This window comes from Pholcus phalangioides, unplaced genomic scaffold (genome assembly GCF_987345545.1).
Source record: "Pholcus phalangioides strain wild (caught in Gottingen) unplaced genomic scaffold, Ppha-v1.0 ptg000010l_1, whole genome shotgun sequence".
Classification (NCBI taxonomy): domain Eukaryota; kingdom Metazoa; phylum Arthropoda; class Arachnida; order Araneae; family Pholcidae; genus Pholcus; species Pholcus phalangioides.
The window spans coordinates 10,422,331-10,445,711 of record NW_028301603.1 but is presented as its reverse complement, the minus strand read 5'-3'; the positions used below and the strand labels follow the sequence as shown (position 1 = coordinate 10,445,711).

The window sequence follows — 23,381 nt, the reverse complement described above, 5'->3', positions numbered from 1 at the left end:
TTTAGAAAAAAGTCTTACCACAAACATACAATGTTAAAGTACAACTCAATAATTCAGATATTTTTTATACATACTTGCCACTGATACACCTGTCATGCCATATAATTCAATGAAGAGACCTTTCTCATAAAACCTTGCACCATATGGCTTGATGCAATTAATTCTTGACAGTCAATCAAACCTCTATGCATTGCTTCCAAAAGTGACTTTCTGACCAATAAACAATAAGATGTCACCATTGCACATGCTCTATAAATTGCTATGGCAAGGTTTGACAGATCAAGAAAGAAATTAGGTGCCAGCAAAATTCCATAAGCACCACACATTCTCGCCCCCCCCCCTCCCCCAAGTGAAATCAGTCAAAAATAATATAGTTGTTGACTTGTCAGAGTAAAAGCCCCCCCCCCCCCCTGATGCAGACAAATTCCAATAATTGTATCCCGCTCTTCAGATTTCAGTTATCATACATGAAAAAAATAGGTACCAATCGTCAATTTTTTTAGTTGCCATGGCATCTGGGATTTCTCGAGACCTGGGCTATGTATATGTGACACTATTTTTTTTTACAAGCCTCACTGAAACATTGCTTTCAACTTGACTGAGCATAGGCATGCTTATTCATCTATTATACAGGAAGATTTAGAAAAGATGGGTAAAACTTTAAAGGAGGTAGTAGTACACAGTGAAAACCAACTTCAGCCGATCACTGTCACCACAGTGGTGATCGGCTGAAGTTGGTTTTCTGTGGTTCCCAACTTCAAGGTGCAAATGCGAGTCGATCTCCCCGTTAAAAAGTCTCGCCACAGAGAGCAACAGCCCTACAAACAGTACAAATATTCAGTCATTACACTTCACTCACTTCACTTTCGAGATATAGATGGCAGCACTGAAAAATCACACACAACACTAGATACGCACTCAGACTGTTAGGTACACATACTTACACTTCCAGCACAATTCACTAGGTAGTAAATTGCCCATGGCGATAGACCTGAATTGTGCTCGGCTTGAAAAAAAAAGTAGTACACACAATACAAACAACTGTCAAAGAATGCATGGTCTAATATGAAATGCAAATGCGCTAGAGTGTTTCAAAACGGCCGCTCCGCAAACGACATTCCTGTTGAAATTCATCGGGAGAAAAAGAACAGCATGCAAATCTGGGCCACAGTGAATAAAAGGCATGGATTAAGTATCACTAAAGTGTGCCATTATCCTGTACATTACAACTGTTAGAATACGGTTGCACGCTGGAATAACTTCACAGGGCTGGTGTCTTGGCAACTGTTCTAACATACGGGATAATGGCGGACTTTAGTAATACAGAGTCCACACCTTTTATTGATTGTAATGCAAATTTGCATACGGTTTCTTCTTCTCCAGGTTACATTTGTATGCACTGTGTTCTTTTTCTCCCAATAAATTTCAACAGGAATGCTGTTTTACCGTTTGTGTAGCAGCCGTTTTGAAACACGTTGGCACTCTTGCGTTTCATGTTAGATCATGCATTCTTTGATGACAGTTGTTTGTATTGGAATGTACTATCACCTCTAAGAGAGTTTTCCCCATCTCTTCTGAATCACCCAGTATATATTCACCTACATCTTATCTACTCTCCAGCAGTCTCTACTCTTCTACCTTTACCCTCCATCCTCCCATCATACATTCAAAGTCATCTGAAAATGAAGCTCTAATTTTTTACCTTATTATGGTCATCTCTTATTGTTAAATTCTTAACGATAAATATATCTTACAGTTAGATTTACTGTTTTTCCATCCATTACAGTGAGCTATATGAAACTCGCTTTGAACTGCCCCTAATACATAAAAATACTCAAAAATATCAACTTTCAATAAGAAACCAGCTTTTCAAACAGAAAAAAAAAGCACGACTCTAGAATATTCAATTGGACAAAAAAGAACAGGTTAGAGATGCCAAAAGAAAAAATTTTCTATTCACAAACATACCTCTTTGTTTAAGTAGTATAACAAAGATTCCGTCTCATTCAGTAATGTGACTGAACACTTCCCGCGAATATGTGTAGCAGGAAGAGTTTCAATTTGTCGAGACAAAAACAGTTCGCGATGCTTCAGCTGGTGTCTTTCTTTTTCGGCCAGGGATTCTGATTCTCTTTCTTGCTCATCTTCTAAGGCACCTATACAAAATCATTGTAATAAAAAAAATTAAGTACAAGAAAAAAAACTATTAAATTAAGTTTCTAAGCTAAATCGAAATCGAATTTGTGTTTGTATAAGATAAGTCAGCTGGCTCAGATTTATATCACCAAGTTGAAATATCACAAAACAAACCAGCTGGGGGGGGGGGGGACATGCATTGTGCAGTTGTGAATTACGAAGGCCCCCCAAGTAGAATGTTTTCCATCATTCTGCAACGAGCCCTCGGCTGACTGGAAATGTTTCCTGCAGTAAAAATTTCCACAATAGTGTTTTCTCCACTTTTCTTAAAATTCTTCCAGATTGTTCCGTGATGATGCCAGTTTTTGGCACATTCTGCTTTGGGGATGAAGGTCCATCCTCCTCATAACTCTCATATACAAGCACCGTCTATCTTACAGACGTGCCAACTTTTGGAATTCAGAAATCCAGAGATTCTTCCCTAGAGGTGGGGGCAGAGGAGAGGATAGATCAGTTGAAGAGAGCGATGAAATCAATTCAAAATAAGAATATGCTGAATTCCAAAGTTTAAATATTAGGGAGGAAAATAAAAATTTCTTCCAGTTTAATAATACAGTCGCTGCTCATTTATACCAACCCACAGTCTTGAAAAATAGTTCGCAAATGGGAACAACATTTAAAGAAGTGATTCCCACCATGGGCGTTAATGCCCTGTGGGAGCAATGGAATGTTCTAGGGAGGCGGTAGAAGCTACAAGGATACCATAGGATCCAATGGGTTAGATTGTGTTGGGGGCGATGGGACAAAAAAGGTTGGGAAACTATGATTTAAAGGAACAGTATATTGCAGGGTTCTTCAACCTCTCACGCAGACATTGCAGGCCAAATTCAGGGGTGGGAAGTGACTAAGTCCATTTCGGAGCAGCTTTGGAGCAGCAAAATTCAGGATTCGGAGCAGTTTTGGAGCAGCAAATTCAGGATTTGGAGCAATTTTGGAGCAGCAAATTCTGGATTTGGAGCAATTTTGGAGCAGCAAAATGTGGGATTCGGAGCAGATATTTATAAATTGGAGCAGTGAAATTAACAAGAATATTTTCGTTAACCCTCAACCCTTTTCAAAATAAAACTGCACTGTCTTTTGCTATGAAACATCTCTTCATCAGCTTGATTTTTGTTTTTGGTGTTTTAGGCTTTTGACACCTTGTTTGAAAGAGCGGCTGTCATAAAATTTTTTGCACCCGTCTATTTAGGATGATTTTTACTTACTGAGGGCACTATTTGCTGCCTTGAACAGCAGCACTTCAAATGAGCTAACAAATTTTTTATAAGTTTTTAATTTTTTTATACTTGGAAAGAAATTGTTGCAAAATGGGAGAAAATTTCGGAAGTATCAACTCGATGTTTGGCGATTCAGCACTCATTATCTGGCGAGATTGGCGATCTGACACTCGTTATTTGGCGAGATTGGCGATTTAGCGCTCGTTATTCGGCAACATTGGCGATTTAACACTCGTTATTCGCCAAAGTTTCTAAACTAACATTTGTAATTCGGCGGACATGCGCTTTTTACTCCCGGAATGACAATTTTTTTCACAAAACATCGGGATTTAACACAATGACAATCGACTACAGTAATTTCTGCTGCTTCCAGTGACGACTTTTTTTCTAAACGGAAACACTCGAATTTGCACTTTAAAGCTGAAAGGCACTGCAAACCATCTTCAGTTCCACGATCATGGACAATATCGGGATTTCGCAATGGAAAGCCCGATCAGGGGCCGATAGTTTAAGTATAGTGGAATAAAACACGCTCTTTTCGTAAAGAAACGTTTCGTGGCTAGCAGGAACAAAAAAACTTTTGGCGTCCTTTCCGAAATTCCGGGCATACTGAAGCGAAATTCGCTATTTGGCTCAGAAAAATGCGAAAATACGCTATTGGAGCAGGATGGCGCAAGATATTAGTTTTGGCGCAGTGCGGCGCAATTGGCGCAGAGTTCTCACCCCTGCAAATTAAACTTTCCATGAAGCCTGCGGGCCACCTAAGTCATAACATAATATTCTGTTATTAGACAGGGTTCCCCAAATTTTAGTGAACACTTTCATTTACTCTGAATTTATTTTTCATTAAATTTGAATTTTCATTAATTTTCAAATAACTTCCTTCCATTAGCTCTCTTTAATCAATTATTTCTTTTATTAAATCTGACATTTGTCCCGATAATTCTAAAATTACTTCTTTCAAAAAATTCTTTATTTTTTTCCATGAATTATTGCTTTTTGAAATTACTCTTGACAGTTCTGAAATTTTTTCTGCCAGTAGTTCTACAATTAAGATATTTTTTAATATTTGTGTAATTATGCATACCATTCGGATGCTGAATTTAACCTCTCAAAATATGTAGCCTATATGAAATCATAGGCCTCAAAAACTATTTCGGAGCAGGATTCCCGACAGCCCTTTTTATGTATCAAATACACAACATTACTATGGAATCAGGAATGTATTTCACAGTTCTAAATATGGCAGTATAGATTTCAGTGGCCCGAACTCTAACATTTTTTTTTGGAATTTAGTCTTTTTTTTTTAATGTTAAAAATATGCATTTTCTAAAAATTGGTTAGTGGGTCACATTCGGCTAGCAAAACCATGAGTTGAAGACCCCTGGCATATTGTTTGGAATCGGAAGATTAGTTTGTAAAAACAAGCATAGAGACTAAAGGAACATTTTCCCATGCACATCCCAGAGTATAAATTTTAGTGCTCAAACACTGCCGGGTTAAGAGTCTGAAATTCACTAAATTAGGTCTAACTTTCTAAGCTTAAAAGAACTTTAATTCCCCCCCCCCCCCCAATATATATATATATATATATATATATATCAGGGTTTGGTTTTTGATGTAAAAAACCAGTTTTTAGTTTTTGACATGACAAGCGTCAAAAACAGGTTTAAACTGTCGAAAACCGTCAAAAATCTAAATGAATGCTTTTTGATAATGTTTTGAACAAAATAGGTACATAACATGATGAAAAACTTACTTTTTTATATATTACGTTTTATTTTTTAACATTAATTTATTACAATAATTAAAACAAAATATTAATTATAATTTGCAATTTTGAATTTTTCGACATAAGAGTCTAGAACATATAAAATATAATTTTGTGGTTCATTTTATCTAAGCTACTGATTACCCGTGTTCAATTTGCTAAGTGGGATAGAGCTGCTTATTCAAAATATGTATGATAGGGGCATCACAGAGTTAGGTTTTAGACTTCAGAAACTATAAATCAGTATTAAAACAGTAAAAAAATTATTGTCAATGTTGTCAAATAGTTTTTTTAACCCGATAGATGCGCTAAATAAAAAAAACACTTTTATGTAGACTGAAGGGTTTTACATTTGGAATTATAATTACTGAGAATCTATTTTGATATTTTAAATTTTCTGATCTGCCCCAAAATTATATTCCATGTAAGAATTCTCACACAGAATCTGTTAATACACTAATAAAACTAATTTATTTTCTATCTAAAAATTTCTTAGAGCTCGGGGTGTATAAATTTAGAGTTTTAAAGGGTATTTTCAACCAAAGCAGAGCCAGCTGGACTTGATACCCAAAGCATTTGCTTTGCACATTCAAAATTAAATACAGCTTCAATTGGAAAACCACTACATTATAAACGCTAGTAAATATACCATCAGAAGTAAGAATAACTAAGTTTGACTAAGGATAAATTACAGGAGTTTAAGCTTCATGTACAAGCTAGCGTTGCCAAATTAAATGACATTTTAGTTCTACAGTTTAGTATTTTGATCGCTAGATATATTTCAATGTTATGCACGATAGGAGTATCTCAGTGATTATCTAGATAATTTAATAACAACAGAAATCAAAACATTACATATATGATGTAATAAACTTTTTAAAAACTTATCTGTAGTAAAAAGAGTAGCAGATGGTTTATATCAAAGCACATATATAAGCAGTTAAAGAAATTTTGGAAGGTCAAGAATGATCTTGAATCAGCGAATGTCAAATCATTCCGTAGTTTTCCCTTCAGTATTTATGCTATGCTTTATTCAAATTGTATATTTTATAAGGAAAAAAAAACATATATTTTGTCCAGAATAATTCTGTAGAGAGTAGAAAATTTTACAATTATATTAAATATTTATTCTCATAGCTGCCAACTTTTGAAAATGAAAATTCGGGAGATTTTCGCGCAACCCATATTTTTTGCTCAAGCCACTCCCTAATAAATACAATAGGGATTTTTCCAAATAAAATAGGGATTTTCCAAACATAAAAGTTAAAGTGTAGGGAATAAAATCCCTACTCAAAAACTGAAGTCAAATTAAAATAGGGATTTTACACACATGGAAGTTAAACCCTTGGGAATAAAATTCCTACGCAAAAAACAAGTGAAATTGGAGGCCAAAACTTCAATGATGTAAAAATAAATATTGTGTTCAATCAGAAACGCTGTGAACAAACATTCTGCGCGAATGACCCCAAAATCATCGGAAGATGAAGGAAAACACCGTCAATTTTTTAAGAACACTGACTTTTTGTGACACTTGCTTGATGTTTATTTTTCATTTCACGAGTGATGATGGTAGTCTTTCCATGCCAGATGTTTATGTCCGTAACACAACTTGTACAAAAAGGAAAAGTCTGCCCTTTTCTGTAACGTTTGATGAAAGGAAATTCATTGGAATAAGTATCTTCAAAATTGATTAAATATGTTTTTGCTTATCAGTATTCATGCTTTGTTATATCGCACGTACGTAACTTCAACAAAAGAATTTTTGACCATATGTGCGTCACTATAATCTTCGATTATTATCCAGGACTATTGGCTGCTAAGCCATTTCCCTGCACGATAAGACAAACAACTTTCTTGTTACCATCAGAGGGTTTGTAAAACTTCCTTAAAAAGGGAATTTCCCCATTTACGACGTGCGACGTCATTTCGAAAGGGAAAAAAAAGGGCTTCATGCCCCACAAGAAATTCCTTAGGGACTGTTTTCATAAGCGGGGATTTTTTTTAATGAAGTAGGTAATTTTTAGGGACAATTAGGGATTTTTGTGATTTTCATAAAAATTCGGGAGATTTAAGAACTTTTCGGGAGGTCGGGCGATGAAGCTAAAATTCGGGAGACTTGGCAGCTATGTATTCTTTATATAACAGTCACTTTAAACATTACATGCAATTAACGTGTGCGTTTCCAATGGGAATTTTTATATTGAAAAGCAATATTTGAGGTTGCTGACAGTTTTTGACAAAGGTTTTAACGAAGGGTTTTTGATGTGACAGTTTAAACCCATGTGTCAAAAACCTGCCAACCCTGATATATATGTTACAGTAGATGTGATAAATCTGTTATTATGCATACTTGCCAATCATCTTTAGTAAGTTTGATAAATTTATCACTTTTTATTAGAGATTATGCACAATACCCAAGCGATGTTGGTAAATTTGATAAAAACCAAAAACATCACTTTTACTATAGCGATTACGCATAATAACCATGCGTCACTGGTAAATTTGACAAATACTTAAAATTTATTCCCTTTATCTGTGATTATACTGCTGAAATGGTAAATGGTAGGTGGTGACGGTAGCGTAGTTGCATCTGACTCCATATGAATGAGACGTAGTTGTAGATACATTATCTTTAATTATGATGCTATATAGAAGATATTATTTACATGGTACATATATTAAGAGAGAGAAAGACGACGTTGGTGCATCTCGTGTGAGAGCTGGAGCTGAACTGATGTTCTCACACACATGGCCCTTCGGACCCTCCGAAGGGGCATCCGGTCACGTGATCATCTCGTGTTTCAGTACAGAATGTACTGAGATTCTTTCACGTGACCAGAGCGTGCTTGTTAAGAGAGAGCCAATGTACAAAGTAAAGTAATAATAATAATACATATAAGAATATATATTGAGGCTCTACAGTACCCCCTCCCCAGTGTCAATGTTGGACACGATAAAAATCTGTGAACCGGACTCGACGTCCAGATCGTGTGGTCACTGGTGGTTTCGATTTCGTGGTCGAGTTCTCTGAAGTAGAGTCGTTAGTTTGCGTTTTCGCCACCAGCGGCGTTGTATCTTCCGAGAGGGAGAATGCTGGTTTTAAGCGGTCGATGGAAACCGAAACTGTTTTGCCATTGATGTCAAGTTTGAACACTTTTTCATTTTTGTTAATGACAAGAAAGGGACCATCATATGGTCTCTGGAGGGGTCGACGGACACTATCACGACGTAGTAATACGCGAGTAGCATTCATCAGTTCTGGATACACAAATGTAGCACGTTTTCCATGATGTTTTGTTGGCGTTGGACGGAGCTGCTGCATGTGGCCCCGTAACTTATTTACGTAGTCACAAGGGTCAATGTTGACATTCGTTGAGTCGAAAAATTGGCCGGGAAGACGCAAGGGTGCACCAAACACGAGTTCGGCTGGCGTACACTGCAGGTCGGCTTTTAGAGCGGCTCGGTAGCCCAGAAGTATAGTTGGTAATACTTCGGTCCAACGTTCGGTGTTATGGCATTTAATGGCCGTTTTTAGTGGTCGATGAAATTCCTCAATCAAACCATTCGCTTGAGGATGGAAAGCGGTAGTTCTAGCTCGTTCGGTGCCTAGAAGTTGTAGGAGAGAGCGGAAAAGGTGGGACTCAAATTGTCGACCTTGATCAGTTGTTATAACTGATGGAGCACCATAACGGGATACCCAACAGTTATAAAAGGCTTCCGCTACAGTTGGAGCTGTGATGTCTTTTATCGGTTGTGCTTCTGGCCAGCGGGAAAAACGATCGATCATGGTCAAACAGTAAGAATAACCATTTGATGGAGTTAATGGACCCACTATGTCCAGATGAATATGGTCAAATCTTGCAGATGGCATAGGAAATTCTTTCAAAGGAGATTTGACATGTCTGTGAATTTTACTTTTTTGACAAGCCATGCAAGTTTTTGCCCATTTTGTTATTTCCTTATTGATACCAGGCCAAACAAAGCGAGAACGGATTTGGTGGATCGTTCTTCTGATGCCTGGGTGCGCTAAGTTATGAACGTGATCAAACACCGTTTTCCTATACTGCACAGGAATGTAAGGACGCGCACTTCCAGTGGAGATATCACAAATTAAATCTATGTCAGATTTGGGAAGTTTAATTTTTTTCAATTGTAAGCCACAATTTGAATCACCCATCAATTTTGATAATTCATCATCTGTCGCTTGAGCTTCAGCGATTTCATTGTAATTAATTGGGCTTGGCATTGAAATAGCACATATGCGGGACATTATATCGGCTGCTATGTTTTCTGAGCCAGGAATATGACAAATATCACTCGTGAATTGGGAAATGAAATCCAAATGTCTGGTTTGGCGAGGCGAGCATTTGTCATGCTTCTGCCGAAAAGCATAGACCAAAGGTTTTTGATCTGTAAATAGAGTGAACTGACGTGCTTCGAGCATGTGTCGAAAATATTTGATAGAAGAATATGCAGCCAATAGTTCTCTGTCATATGCGCTATAGCGTGTTTCCGCTGGAGTGAGTCTACGAGAGAAAAATCCTAGCGGTTGCAAAGAATTGTCCACTACCTGGTGTAATGCACCACCAATTGAAAAATCAGATGCATCAACGTGAAGTGCAAGTTTTGCAGATGTGGAAGGATGAGCTAATAGAGTGACATTAGCTAGTTGCTCTTTGCATTGATTGAATGCTGCAAGTGCAGAATCGGTCCATTCAATTTTACGATTATCTTTTTTACGGCGGGAGCACCTTTAGAAAATCGTGTAAGAGTATTTGTGACTCAGCAGCATGTTTTATGAACCTTCTATAGAAATTTATGAGACCAAGAAATTTTCTCAACTCAGAAATTGTGTCAGGTCTCTTGAAATCTAATATTACTTGCACTTTGCTAGGTAATGGTTTAATGCCAAGAGGAGTGATTAAATGACCTAAAAATTCCAAATTATCTACACCTAATACACATTTAGAAATATTAAGTTTCAAGCCATACTTGTGCACACGCTCAAATATTTGCCTCAGGTGATTTTCGTGCTCTTCAACAGATGATGAATATACGAGGATATCATCTAAATATGCATAACAGAAAGATAAACCTCTTAACACCTCGTGCATGAAACGCATAAATGTTTGAGGCGCATTTACTAAACCAAAACAAAGCCTAGTATATTCGAACAGACCCCACGGTGTTGTCACCGCTGTTTTAGGAATATCAGGTTCAAAAATAGGGATCTGATGGTACGCTTTGAAAATATCTAATTTTGAAAAAATTGACTTACCATGAAGTGCATTACTGAAATCACTTAGGTATGGGATGGGATAGGAATCGAATTCTGTGACAGAATTTAATTTCCGATAATCTCCCACTGGTCGTATAGATGTTTCCGACTTCGGAACAATATGCAACGGTGAAGACCATGAACTTTTTGAAGGACGAATTATTCCTTGTTGTAACAAAAAATCGAATTCAGTCTTCACCTTCTCAAAGTGTTGAGGGTGAAGCCGTCTCGGTCGAGAACATATTGGAGGACCTTTAGTCACTATGTGGTGAACTGTGTCGTGTGATGCAGGTTCGCCTATTAAGCACGGATTTGTGATGTCTGGGAATTCAGAAAGAATTTTCTCGTACTGAGATGGGCCCACTGTGGAAATTGAGACATGAGCCATTTGATGCACTGATCCCAGGGAATGAAGTGATGTGCTAGAGCTTATGAGACGACGCTTTTTCAAATCTACCATGAGATTGAAATTGCGCAGAAAATCTGCTCCGATGATAGGGCACGAAACCTTGGCGACGACGAATGTCCATGGAAAATTTTGTCGCAAACCCAGATCTAGAACAATATTTTTGGTACCGTAGGCCGGTATTGACGTCTGGTTTGCTGCGTAGAGACGAAATGTAGAGCAGGGAGTTGTGGAAGCAGTCGCTGACGGCGGAACGACACTAATTTCACTGCCCGTGTCAACGAGATATTTTATTCCCGTTTTACGATCATGGATGAACAACCTGCTGGTCTCTGAGCTCATGTTCGCCATGCCAGCTATGACGGAGCTCCTTCGTTTTTTGGTGCGCTGAAGTTGCACGGTGTAGTACAGCGCCGAGCATTTTTACCGAAGCGATGATGGTAGTAGCACATTCCGGAGGAATTTTTCCTGTTTCTGGAACTGGAACGCCTGTTGAAGAAGTTGTTTCGTCCGCGATGTGGTGAACGTCCACGTTGTTGAGAGGAAAGTTCATCCAGTTTTTTGGTGAGCATTGCGATTTGTGCACGCAAGTCATCTTGATCCGGCGGTGGAGAAACAGCACAAACGGATGCATTTTGGCTTATTTCCGCGATTTTGTCAGCCAGTTCCGCGAGTTTATCCAGTCCATCACTCGATATTGAGAGGACAGTTTGGATTTGAGTGGGAAGACGTTGCAGCCACAATGTCTTTAAGAAATCATCGGTTAGTTGAGATCCCGAGAGTTGGCGCATTTTTCGTAGCAGCTGTGATGGTTTATCATCTCCGAGTTGAATTTCTGTGAGCAACTTCTTGATTTTGGCAGATTCAGTTTCGGCAAACTCCTGTATCAGCCGGTCCGAAAGAGCCTGGAATTTCCCGGTCTCAGGAGGATTGACGACAATATCGGCAACCGCATGTAATGTTTCTGAGTCGATATTAGCGACGAGAGCGGCGAATTTGGTATCATCACTTGTAATGCGGCTGAGGAGGAAAGCTTGCTCGCATTGCTTCACCCAGAGAGAAACGTTTGTCTTCCAAAATGGGGGAAGGCGGAGAGTGACACTGGAAACTTGGGGAACGGTATTGTCCCCTTCTGCTGCGATCATCCTGTTGCTTGAGAGAGAAGAGAGCCAAGAGGTCAAGCGGAAGTGACCTTTCGAGGGAGGATGCTCCGTGGTCCACTGTTGCTGGGAGAAAAATCCACTGCTGCTGCTCTCACCGTAATGGCGTCTTTTGAAGAATATTCAGAAGGCATCATTATTTGTGTTCAAACGTCTGCGGTCACCAATGCTGAAATGGTAAATGGTAGGTGGTGACGGTAGCGTAGTTGCATCTGACTCCATATGAATGAGACGTAGTTGTAGATACATTATCTTTAATTATGATGCTATATAGAAGACATTATTTACATGGTACATATATTAAGAGAGAGAAAGACGACGTTGGTGCATCTCGTGTGAGAGCTGGAGCTGAACTGATGTTCTCACACACATGGCCCTTCGGACCCTCCGAAGGGGCATCCGGTCACGTGATCATCTCGTGTTTCAGTACAGAATGTACTGAGATTCTTTCACGTGACCAGAGCGTGCTTGTTAAGAGAGAGCCAATGTACAAAGTAAAGTAATAATAATAATACATATAAGAATATATATTGAGGCTCTACAATACATACTCCCCTAGATAAAAGTGATTTAGATAAATTTATCAAACTTACCAAAATGCTCAACAATTATGCATAATCAGATTTATCACATATATTTTCTGTAAATTGAAATAATGGGAATTTCCAGAAACACTTCAAGTTATCAAAGTTTGGCTGTATCAAACACATAAAACAATTTCTCAGTCCCAACTTAGGCTCTCTGCACACCTCCCAGGCAATTGGCAGACACTCCAGAAACAAAATAATCTAACAAATTAAAGTAAGAGGCTACAGGGCTCCGTCATTAAAATAGTCTTATTTAAGGAGTGGGTCTTACTACTCTACAAGTGTAAAAAAAAAAGGCTGAGAACCGCTGCTTTATCACAAGTGAATAATGAAAAATATAAATTCCGCAACTTACTCAACAAACTTTGCTCCATACTATCTTGCCCTGCAAAAGAATTTGATTCCGCTTAAAGAAGCTCCACAATGAAAAACACGAGAAAAAAATTTCAAAACACAAAAGTACTCATTCGTTATCTATCCCACACTCACTTGGCTGGACGAATACTTACCAAACTTACTCTGATGTTTTTCAGGGAACATGATGAGAGACCCAGTAATGTCCCGTCGCCGGAAGAAACACATGACCTTAGCTTCCACGTTGCCATTGGGAGTCTGTTAGGATGAAAAAACTAACATGTGATAACACACAATAATTATATGCACGTATACATTGGTTATTTACCTGTTCAGATTCTCCCCCCCCCCCCCTGCAACAGAGGCTTTGCTTCAAACCACTCACTTCATCTGGTATTTTGTAACTGCCAAACTCGGAGAATGAGAATTAGGGAGATTTTTGCACGGATCCAAATTCCATGCGAAAAGAAATATAAAAGGGATTTTTAGAAAATAATGTAGGGATTTTTCTCTTTTACAATAATGTGATGCCATGCCAGCCATAACCAATTAGTGCCAAGCCCCAAAAAAATCATCGCCTACCAGTAAGTTAAATTACCTTACCGTCATTATACTACAATCTAATAAAATGATACCAACAGAAAAAATTGTCATCGGGCCCAAAACGGGATGATTTGATGCAATGGTGAGAAGTAACATCATGCTTGTGATTTCATTTTGGGGATTAAAAATGAAAGACTTTTTTCTGGGAAAATTCTTTGGGAACAGTTTTCTCTCAAAAGTAAGGATTTTTTATGACTTAAAATTTGGGAGAGAAAATAAATTTTCGTGAGTCCGGGAGATGGAGTAGAAATCCAGGAGACTCGGCAGCTATGGCATTTAAAAAAATTTATTCATTTCTAGTGAAAAGAAATGATCTGACAAAAAGGTACTCTGAATTTTCGCTGCCAGTGAAATGCTAGAGAGAATTACAGATGAGTAGGGCCCCCCCCCCGATACTTCTAACCATATCTACCCTTCTACAAAAGATCAATTTCTAAGAATCTGAAAATACCAAAATGTGTCCTGAGTGTATGTGCGCCCCCTATGGTATTTATATATTCATAGTTGTGCTTGTTTTGTGTTAGTGCTCTGAAACCACAATCTGTGTTCCATATTTGGAAGTGAAGATGGCAGATGACTGAATTTTCATGTGATGTAAGAGATGATAACATTAGTTAAAGGTCTGTGCTCTCTGAGAGAGACCAGCTTTCATTCGAAGCCTAAAAGTTGGAAAACCATAGTAAACTGACTTCAGCTTACCACCACTGTGCTACCAACAGGGTTGGAACCTGCATCATCATTGATACTGCAATCAGTCAGATTCTTCTGATTGTTACTGAATATCAAACAGTTGATGTCCCGTTAGCAGCATTTTTATAACCATTCAACAGGCTTAAAAGCATAAACACATGTACTGGGATCATTGGTTGATTAGAAGCCCCAAAGCAGAATGTTTAGCACTGTTCTGCGACTAGCCCTTGGCTGACTGGAAATGTTCTGCGGTAAAAAACCCCATATATGTAAGTGTTTTTTGCACTTTTTCTTAAAATTCTTCTGAATTGTTCTGCGACGTACGTCGCAGATTTTGGCACATTCTGCTTTGGGGATTAGAAGTTGGGAGGTCGACGTGGATTTCATGCTAAAAAACAAACCTTCGAATTCAGTATCAAGTTACACCACCTTTTGATGATACCAACCACTGGTGTTGAGTAAAATGAACTGATACCAATGGTTGCCTTTTGGTCTCGAGAACTTCTCTTCCAATTAACAATGACAGCGAAAACATTTAAAACACAATTATTTTGATGTTTTCCTAGTGATATTACCAACTATTTTAATGCTAAAATAATGAGGAAAACCCCTTGTCAGTAAAATTCAATAAAGACATCTTCAAGTAATTATTTATTCATTCATTATTGGTTGGCCGAGGCCTATACAAGGGAATGCGGAGGTGAAGTTAGACAGAGACGATTGATGTTGCAAAGAAAATCGGAAACTGTTATACAATCAATGTTTGATTTAACATTATAAAGGAGCATTTCAAATGCAAGTCTCGAATATTGGTAAATGATTGAAGGATAAAAGAGCCAAAAACGTAAGTGCCAAAAAACAAAAATTTTGAGAAATTGTGAATAACTGTTTTGGTAGCCCGTAGAGATATTTGCACTCGCAGCCTCTTTACGCACTCTTTTAAACTACTTAGCGGACTACTGGTCACTTTTCCCGTTGATGATATCAAAAAGCATTGCTCATTTGACACTCTAACACCGAACATTGTGTTCAATTTTTTTGGAACTTACAGCGTTTATCACTTTTATACTTCAATTTATGTTAAATTACCAAGACCTCTTCATACAGTCATGTGTGCACACCATAGAAACCAATGAAACTCAACCCAATGTAATCTCTATATATAAAATTGATTTTCTATCTGAGTCTTCTCTATACAAATCTACAATTTTAGATTGATCAGCGTCAAATTTTACATATATATACCAAATGGAGCCCGAATTGAACGATAGCCTATTTTAAAATTTCGTCAGACCAGGGCAAATGCCCGAAGTGGGCAAAAACCTGTTGGCAAAAATAGTTTTTGGACCTCAACAATCACTTTCAGAACATTTACTTTGGTTGCCGTTGTTCCCTAGCAATACGTTTCTGCCATGCCCTTTACAATGGCTTGTCACTTCTCTAATCCTCTTGGTATAATAGTTTATGCCTTTATAATGGTTTACTACTTTTTTAATCCTCCCAATTAACGAAGCTTTTTGAATAGACGTCAGAATCATCATCAGCATAACTTTGAGGATCAGGCAAAGGATGATCCCCATAAAAATCAGTGTTAAAATTGATGATTCTACTTTAGAAATGAGAAAATTTAGTGGAATTTTCACCACATCAATTTTAAAAATCTTACTGAATTCTATATTTTTGAAATATTGAGTTTGCTTAGAGATATACGAAGCCCAGAAAATTAAATATGAAGTAATAAGTCGGACCTACTTTTGAGTTGGATATTCATGCAATAACATTGATTTCAACTTTTTATTCACATCTTCTCAAGCATGAAAATTAATGTCTCCGTAATATCTTTCAATATTCAACTGCATAAATTCATATAGTTTAGGTTGTTTTAAAATTAATCATGGGCCCGTAAAGTACATCGAAGAAATTTCATAGCTTCAATTAAACATTTTGTGAAACCTGTTTCTGCTTTAAAAAAGGCAGAAACAGGCAGATGGATAGCTAACTTGGGGAATATTCAAAATACCTAGTGCCCCTTAAAAAAGAGAAAAAATACAGGGTGTTTCAAAAAGAATCACTCAATTCGAAATGTGTATATTACGTTCAATATTACAAAAAATATTGAACATAGATACTCAAGATTAATTATATATTACATGGATAATCAAAGTTTTTCTTAAAAACCAAATTAAAGGTGCTCAATATGTCCACCTTTGGATGCACAACATGTCTATATATGGTAGTCAAATTCATCCCAAACTTTTACAAGCATGTTTGTTATGTATGTGCATCTTCAGTTTGACTAATGTAGCTGGAAGGTGAAGCACATAAATGTAGTCTTTTATAAACTTTCACAGGAAGAAATCGCATACTGTGAGGTGTGTCAATCTTGGATTGATACACCAATCCTGGTGATCTTGGAGGCCAGTGATGTTTAACTGAATCACCAAGTCCCGTAGAGCCGATCCATCATATAGGAATGCGATTGTTGAACGTCCAAGCTTCAGTGTAGTGGTGCCCCATCCTGCTGGAAAATGAACTCATCCAAATCGGTTTCCAACAGTGGGAAAAACCAATCTTGACTAACACTGAAGTGGTGGCTGAAGGAAGAGCGTTTGTGCTACCTGTTGGCAACTGTGTGAAACTCTGATTTCCCTCTTTCTACCCTATACATTATTCGATCAGAACAGATTAAAAGCTGAATAGTTATACTTTTTTTTAATCTGATGATTCTTTTTGAAACACCCTGTAAATTCATTTCTATGTTTCTTTAAATCTAGATTTGTTTCTTTCATGAGTTGCGTAGGAAGGCGCCATATTGGTTAACTTAGACACGGTTTGTATGTCCCTCAAAGAAAGAGGGAGATATCACGTGATCCAAAAATCCTCATTGAAGAAAATCCGGACAGCGCTGGGTATTATAGCTAGTCTATACATATAAAATTGATTTTCTGTGTGTGCGCGCGTGCCTGTTCTATATACAAATCTACAATTTTAGATCAATTGTCGCCAAATTTCGTATATATACCAAAACAGGGCCTGGATTGAACGACAGGCTACTTTAAAAGGTCATCAGAGCAGGGCAAATGCCCGAAATGGAAGAAAACTGCCGGGCAACGATGGTTCCTGGGCCTCAACAATCACTTTTGGAATGTTTCCTTTGGTTACCGTGGTTCCTTAGCAATGCATTACAGACAAAGCAATATGCCTTTACAATGGTTTGTCACTTCTTTAATGCTGCCAGTATTATGTACAATAGTTTATTCCTTTATAATGGTTCGTCACTTTTTGAATCTTTCCAGCAATTGAAGAAAATCTTTGCAGTGTCGGGTATTATATAGCTAATGTTATAATATTGTTATCCAAATCTCTCTCACCTAAACAAAAAACCATAAACATATACACATACCTTTACAAGTTCTTCAATTCTTCTTATTTGATATGGCTGTGATGATGATGATTCAAAATATACGTAATCTAGAAAAAAATACAAGAATTGTATCAAACAGTATGGAATGTACATCTAAGAATTTCAATCAGTACAGAAATCGTTAACAAAATCCAAAAACTTTTCAAAATCGAGGTATCTACATGTGTATGCCTCAAAAGTATTGGCAAACTCCCTTCAAGTTGAAGACTTGGAGGGATTAATCCTTCAGCCTTTACTTAATCCTTGAGTTTGGACGCAAATTTTCTCTTCCCCAGACTTCTCCGAACTAGCATCTTCGCCGTGCCAACTAACACCGCGTATGCCAGCGTGCCTCTTGAATTTTTTCAACTAGCCTCTGCTGGCCTTAAAGTACATTAGCACACATCCCAGGCATTTTTTTAAATGAGATCCGCATACAACAGTCTGGCCATTTTATATACAATGGCCTCTGAAATAGAATTGCCATCTGTTTTTGATTGGTCCAAATTAATGACTGTTCAACATTTCCAATGATCTGTTTCATTAGCACATTCATGCCTTTTGCTAAATTCAGGGGTGGGAAGTGACAGAGTCCATTTCGGAGCAGCTTTAGAGCAGCAAATTTCAGGATTCTGAGCAGTTTTGGAGCAGCAAATTGAGGATTTGGAGCAGTTTTGGAGCAACAAAATATAGGATTCGGAGCAGATATGTATAAATTGGAACAGCAAAATTAACAATATTTTCGTAAACCCTCACCCCTTTTCAAAATAAAACAACTGCACTGTCTTTTGTTATCAAACATCTTTTCATTAGCTTGTTTTTTGTTTTTGGTGTTTCAGGCTTTTGACACCTTGTTTGAAAGAGTGGCTGTCATAAAATTTTTCAAACTAGTCTATTTAAGATGATTTTTTCTTACTGAGGGCACTATTTGCTAGCTGGAACAGACCACCTTCAAATGGGCTAAACATTTTCTAGTCTTTATAGATATTATAAATTTTCTATATCAACTTTTCAATTTGTTTATACTCAGAAAGAAGTTGTAAAATGGGAGAGAATTTCGGAAGAATCAACACGATGGTTGGCGATTCAGCACTCATTATTTGGCAAGATTGGCAATCTGACACTCGTTATTTGGCGATTTCACACTTATCATTCGACAACATTGGCGATTTAACGCTCGTTATTCAGCAAAGTTTCTAAATTACCAATCATAATTTGGCGGACATGCTCTTTTCACTCCCGGAATATATTTTTTTTTCACGAAACATCGGGATTTGATGCAATGACGATCGACTACAGTAATTTCTGCTGCTTCCAGTGGAGACTTTTTTTTTTAAAACGGAAACTGACTCGCATTTGCGCTTTAAAGCTGAAAGACCATTGCGAACCATCCTCAGTTGCACAATCACGTGTATTATTGGGGTTTCGCGATGGAAAGCCCAATGAAGGGCCGATAGTTTAAATACAGTGATAGTTGAAGTACAGTGGAATAAAACACGCTCTTTTCGGAAAGAATCGTTTCGCGGCAAGCAGAAACAAAATTTTTTTGATGTCCTTTCTGAAATTCCGAGCATACTGAGGTAAAATTTGTTATTTGACGCAGAAAATTACGAAAATACCCTATTGGAGCAGAATGGCGCAAGATGTTAATTTTGGCGCAGTGCAGCGCAATTGGAGCAGAGTTCCCACCCCTGTAAATTAGCCTCCTTTATTGCTTCCTTTTTTCACCATGATAAAACTTTCATGAATGGGGACTTCCCGTATGTGCAGCCGATTTCAGCTATCTTAATGCTACTCTCGAATTTTTCAATGATTTCCTTCTTCGAACTCGATGCTCAAAAATGAAAAACAATGCCACACTGAATAGAATGAAAATTAACAACAAGGTCATATGGGCATGGTGATGAAATCCAAGACAAATTGTGGAAAAAAATTGACGATAACCAAATTTTACTGTTAATGTGTCTTTTTCAACTTTTCTGTGTGAGGGACTTTATATCCTTTTCCCATTAAAAGTCACGAAATCAGAAAAGTTTGCAAAATTAGTCTATGAAAAGGCACAATCACATACAAACCATCTTCTCCCGAATTTCTAACACATCTTCTGGACTCCCGAAAAATTCTTATGTCTCAAATTTCACCCCGTGATTGTAAAATATCCCTACATTTAGGAAACAGTTATACCCAAAGAATTTACCCAAAAAAAGACTCGCTTTTGTTTTTGATCCGCAAAATGACATCACAAGTGCTGTAAATTGTCACCATTATGCCAAATCATGAAAAACTATTTCATTACTTCATTTTTGCAAAGAAAACAAAATTTGCCAATCAGCTAGCATAAATTTGGCCATTCAATATCCAAAATTGCCCTGATAGCATGTATCTGCTTTATCCATACGTTCAATTGAGTTTATGTCCCGTTTCAAACCCAATGGAAATTTTTTGGTTGGTGAGATTTGATTTTTGAGAATAAGTAATTTAACCCAAGGAATTCAACCTACTGGTTGTCCATGATTGGTAATGGCTTTCATATCACGTTTTGAGTAACGTCTCGGAAATTTTAGTCATTGAATTTAAGATCTTTTTGTTTAACTCAACTGTATCCCTTGTAGCTCTCAGAGACCGTCCATCCCTTTTGGGAAAGAGGACGGTCAGCGGTCATGTCTGTCTGTCTGTCTGTCTGTATCCCTTGCAAAATACGTGATTTACTGCCACTACTATTGCTGTAATTACAATATGTAATGAATAATTACACCATTTAAAATTAATTCTGGTAGCAATACTGAGCCTGTATCAATCGGTATTGTCTGTTTTCACAACTTGTAATCAGAAGCTAATTCTACATCAGCAATACTAGGAATTGCCACCAGTCTGTAACACACGAATCACGAAATATCTCCCATAAATGCAATAGAATAGTTTTTGAAGTGAACTCTGATAACGAGACAGATTCCTGAAAATTAGAGCGAGACATTGTGTGCCGATCACGGGTACTTTTATTTACAGGCAAATGAAAATGGAAATTTGATACGTAATGCAAGCAAAATTGTTTCTAATCACCATTTCAATTGATATCATTACCCATTATGCGCCATGTTTTGCCAGCAAAAGGTACATAAGCGAATGCTGAAACTTAATCTGCCTGTTTGTTTTGGTTAATAGAAGTTTCTGCTGCCTATGGCAAAGGAGTAGTGGGTAAATCGTCACCGACAAGTGAGCTGCTAATGATTACAAGCATTTTTAAGATGAAGGGTGGAGGCTGTCAGTAATTCATCTATAGCAGATGCAGGAAGGGGGGGGGGGGCTTTTTGATCACCACCTTTTGTTTCACCTAACTTTTTTTTCCACCAAAAAATTGTATTATTGGCATAAGCGGTCCATCAAACCCCCCCCCCCCACACTTTGCTCAAAGAGCCTATTATCGTTATATCGATGGGATAAGGGAACGGAACCGTTTGTAAATTATCACCAAGAAAAACGATCAACAGGTAAATTAATTGTCCTTTGTCCCACTGTACGGATTACTTTTTCTCACCAAACTATCCATGGTGTCAACAAATTCTTGATGTTGCTAAAAAAGCGATATCGATTCCTTGACGATTTGCTGGTATTCCACACGGTGATGTTTTTTTTCTTTCATTTCTGCCATTATTGTTTTGCCTTATGTCTGTTTTTATGTTTGTTTTTTCCCCATTGCTATGGTTGAGCATTTTTTTCCGCCATCAGCTGCAGCTTGCTGGGCTGAAACTCATTGTGGATTTTTACATGCAGCAGGATCTAATAGCATTATACGATTACCCAACCTGCAATGCTCAAATAAAGTTACTTTTCCTCCATAATGATATGAGCGATGACTTTTCCTGGTGCTGTCAAAAAATGGTGTACGTTACGTATACACATCTGTGGGTAGAAAAAAAACGAGCCACGACTGGATTATCAATGAACCAAATGTCTCCAAACACTGTGATGAATTAGATGAGCTTCTGTCAAAAAGACGGTGTGGAAAAATGATTGTGACCAACAATATAAAAAATCTAAGGTCCAGGCATGGCTCAATGACCATGATTTCTTACCTCTTCTACCGAGGGTATTGATCGTCACACAGTCTCCCACAGTGCAAGATCTTGTTCTTTTAGATACAACAGGAGGTCGCTTCAAAACAGGTAAATGGTTATCGTTGTCAAGCGCCAAGGAACAAGAAGTTTGGCAATAGAAAAAGTTGACAGAACATTGTAATCCATACATCAGAAATTCAGTACAAATTGTAATGCTCATCATCAGCAGAGATTGGCTTGGCATGTTAAGTACTGAAGCACAATGTCAGCACATATATATGGAAATATACGAGACCAGTCAGCTGTATAATTGACCCTGGGTGAGCGGCATCGCCCATTGTGACACCCCTCCCCATCTCTACCCAAGGTAGTGATAGAGGGCATCAGTTACCATAACATCAAGAACCACTGACCAACAAAATTATTTCCGCTCTTCCCCAAAGGATTTCGAGGGTATCCAAATGACACTTTTTCGCATTTTGATGCAAATTATTTATGTAAAAAAAATAAGCTCATTAGTATAGTTCAACAAAGAAATTGTTGTTAAATAATTCCAGTAACAATATTGGAAGGCATTCCTAATGTTAATTTGGAATATTCATAAATAATTTGTGTTCAATTATCACAATCTCTCTCATACACTCACTTATTACATGAGTGTATAAACCCCCATAGAAATCAATGAAACTGGACCCGATATAACGTTATAACTTGAATTCAAACCTCCCTCAAACCAAAATGGGAAAAAGCGTAAACACAAACACGTGCATTTGTTCACTGTTAAACACGAAATGTTAGCTGATAATATCATATTTAAATGGTTGTTATAAATGATCCACAATATACATCAATGGATAATATTTATATGCCATATATACCTCCAACCCTGTACATGTTGGCCGTCATCGTCGTTCGGATACGACCACGGATGAATGTTTCAACATCTACGGATGATGTGCCCTACGTCTGACTTCTTTGGATGAAGCCCAATCCTAGAAAGCGTCCCAAGTACACGAAAAACGCTCAGTGGACGCCATTTTGCCAGTTTCACCGTGCAGCGGCGCCGATGTCGTTGCCAAAACTCATTTACAAAATGATGAAAGCCGATACCTACACCTATAAAAAATAATATATTGAATTTTTTAAAAATATCAAAATAAACCAACAGACTCATTTAAATATGGAAATTAAGTGTAATTTTCACATAAAACTATATTCATATGCTGTTTTAACATTGAACTTCTCTCACAAAAGCCACAATAATTTCAGTGACTATATTTTATCGAAACGGGAAGTCGCAGATATCACAATACGACACTTGAGGCCCCATGCGGACCATGCCCCCCCCCCACAAGGGTGGGGCTGACCAACACCCCCATAGATAAGATTATCTTATCTATAGGGGGTGTTGGCTTCAGCCATTGGTGGAGATACGAGGGCGCATTCCCCCCCCCCCCACCCACCGAGAATACAATTATACCCCGAACACAAATATCATTTGCCCCAAGTCATTCTGTGCAACAAGATGATGTTCACGGCCGCAACTTGGGGGGGGGGATGGGGGAGGAGCAGGAGGTTCTGGTATACCGGGCGCCAAACCAGAAGGGGTGCCGAATTCACCCTTTAACTGCTTCCTCTACATGCAAGGGGTACCAAAATTC

At 37.9% G+C, this 23,381-nt stretch overlaps 1 protein-coding gene across 9 annotated transcripts in view; it reads right to left on the bottom strand.

Moving 5' to 3' along the window:
- The window catches only part of MTA1-like (metastasis associated 1-like), a 49,004-nt gene extending 26,230 nt beyond the window's left edge, over nucleotides 1-22,774 (bottom strand). For all 9 annotated transcript variants that reach the window (XM_089237577.1, XM_089237578.1, XM_089237575.1 and 6 more), the window contains exons 1-5: nucleotides 22,599-22,774; nucleotides 17,666-17,733; nucleotides 13,125-13,227; nucleotides 12,971-13,000; nucleotides 1,969-2,156 (exon numbers count right to left, since the gene is read on the bottom strand). In XM_089237577.1, coding sequence (XP_089093703.1) covers nucleotides 1,969-2,156; nucleotides 12,971-13,000; nucleotides 13,125-13,227; nucleotides 17,666-17,733; nucleotides 22,599-22,626 — 417 coding nt within the window. In that variant the 5' untranslated portion in view covers nucleotides 22,627-22,774. The remainder of the gene's footprint in view (nucleotides 1-1,968; nucleotides 2,157-12,970; nucleotides 13,001-13,124; nucleotides 13,228-17,665; nucleotides 17,734-22,598) is intronic.
- Between the last annotated feature and the right edge of the window lie 607 nt (nucleotides 22,775-23,381).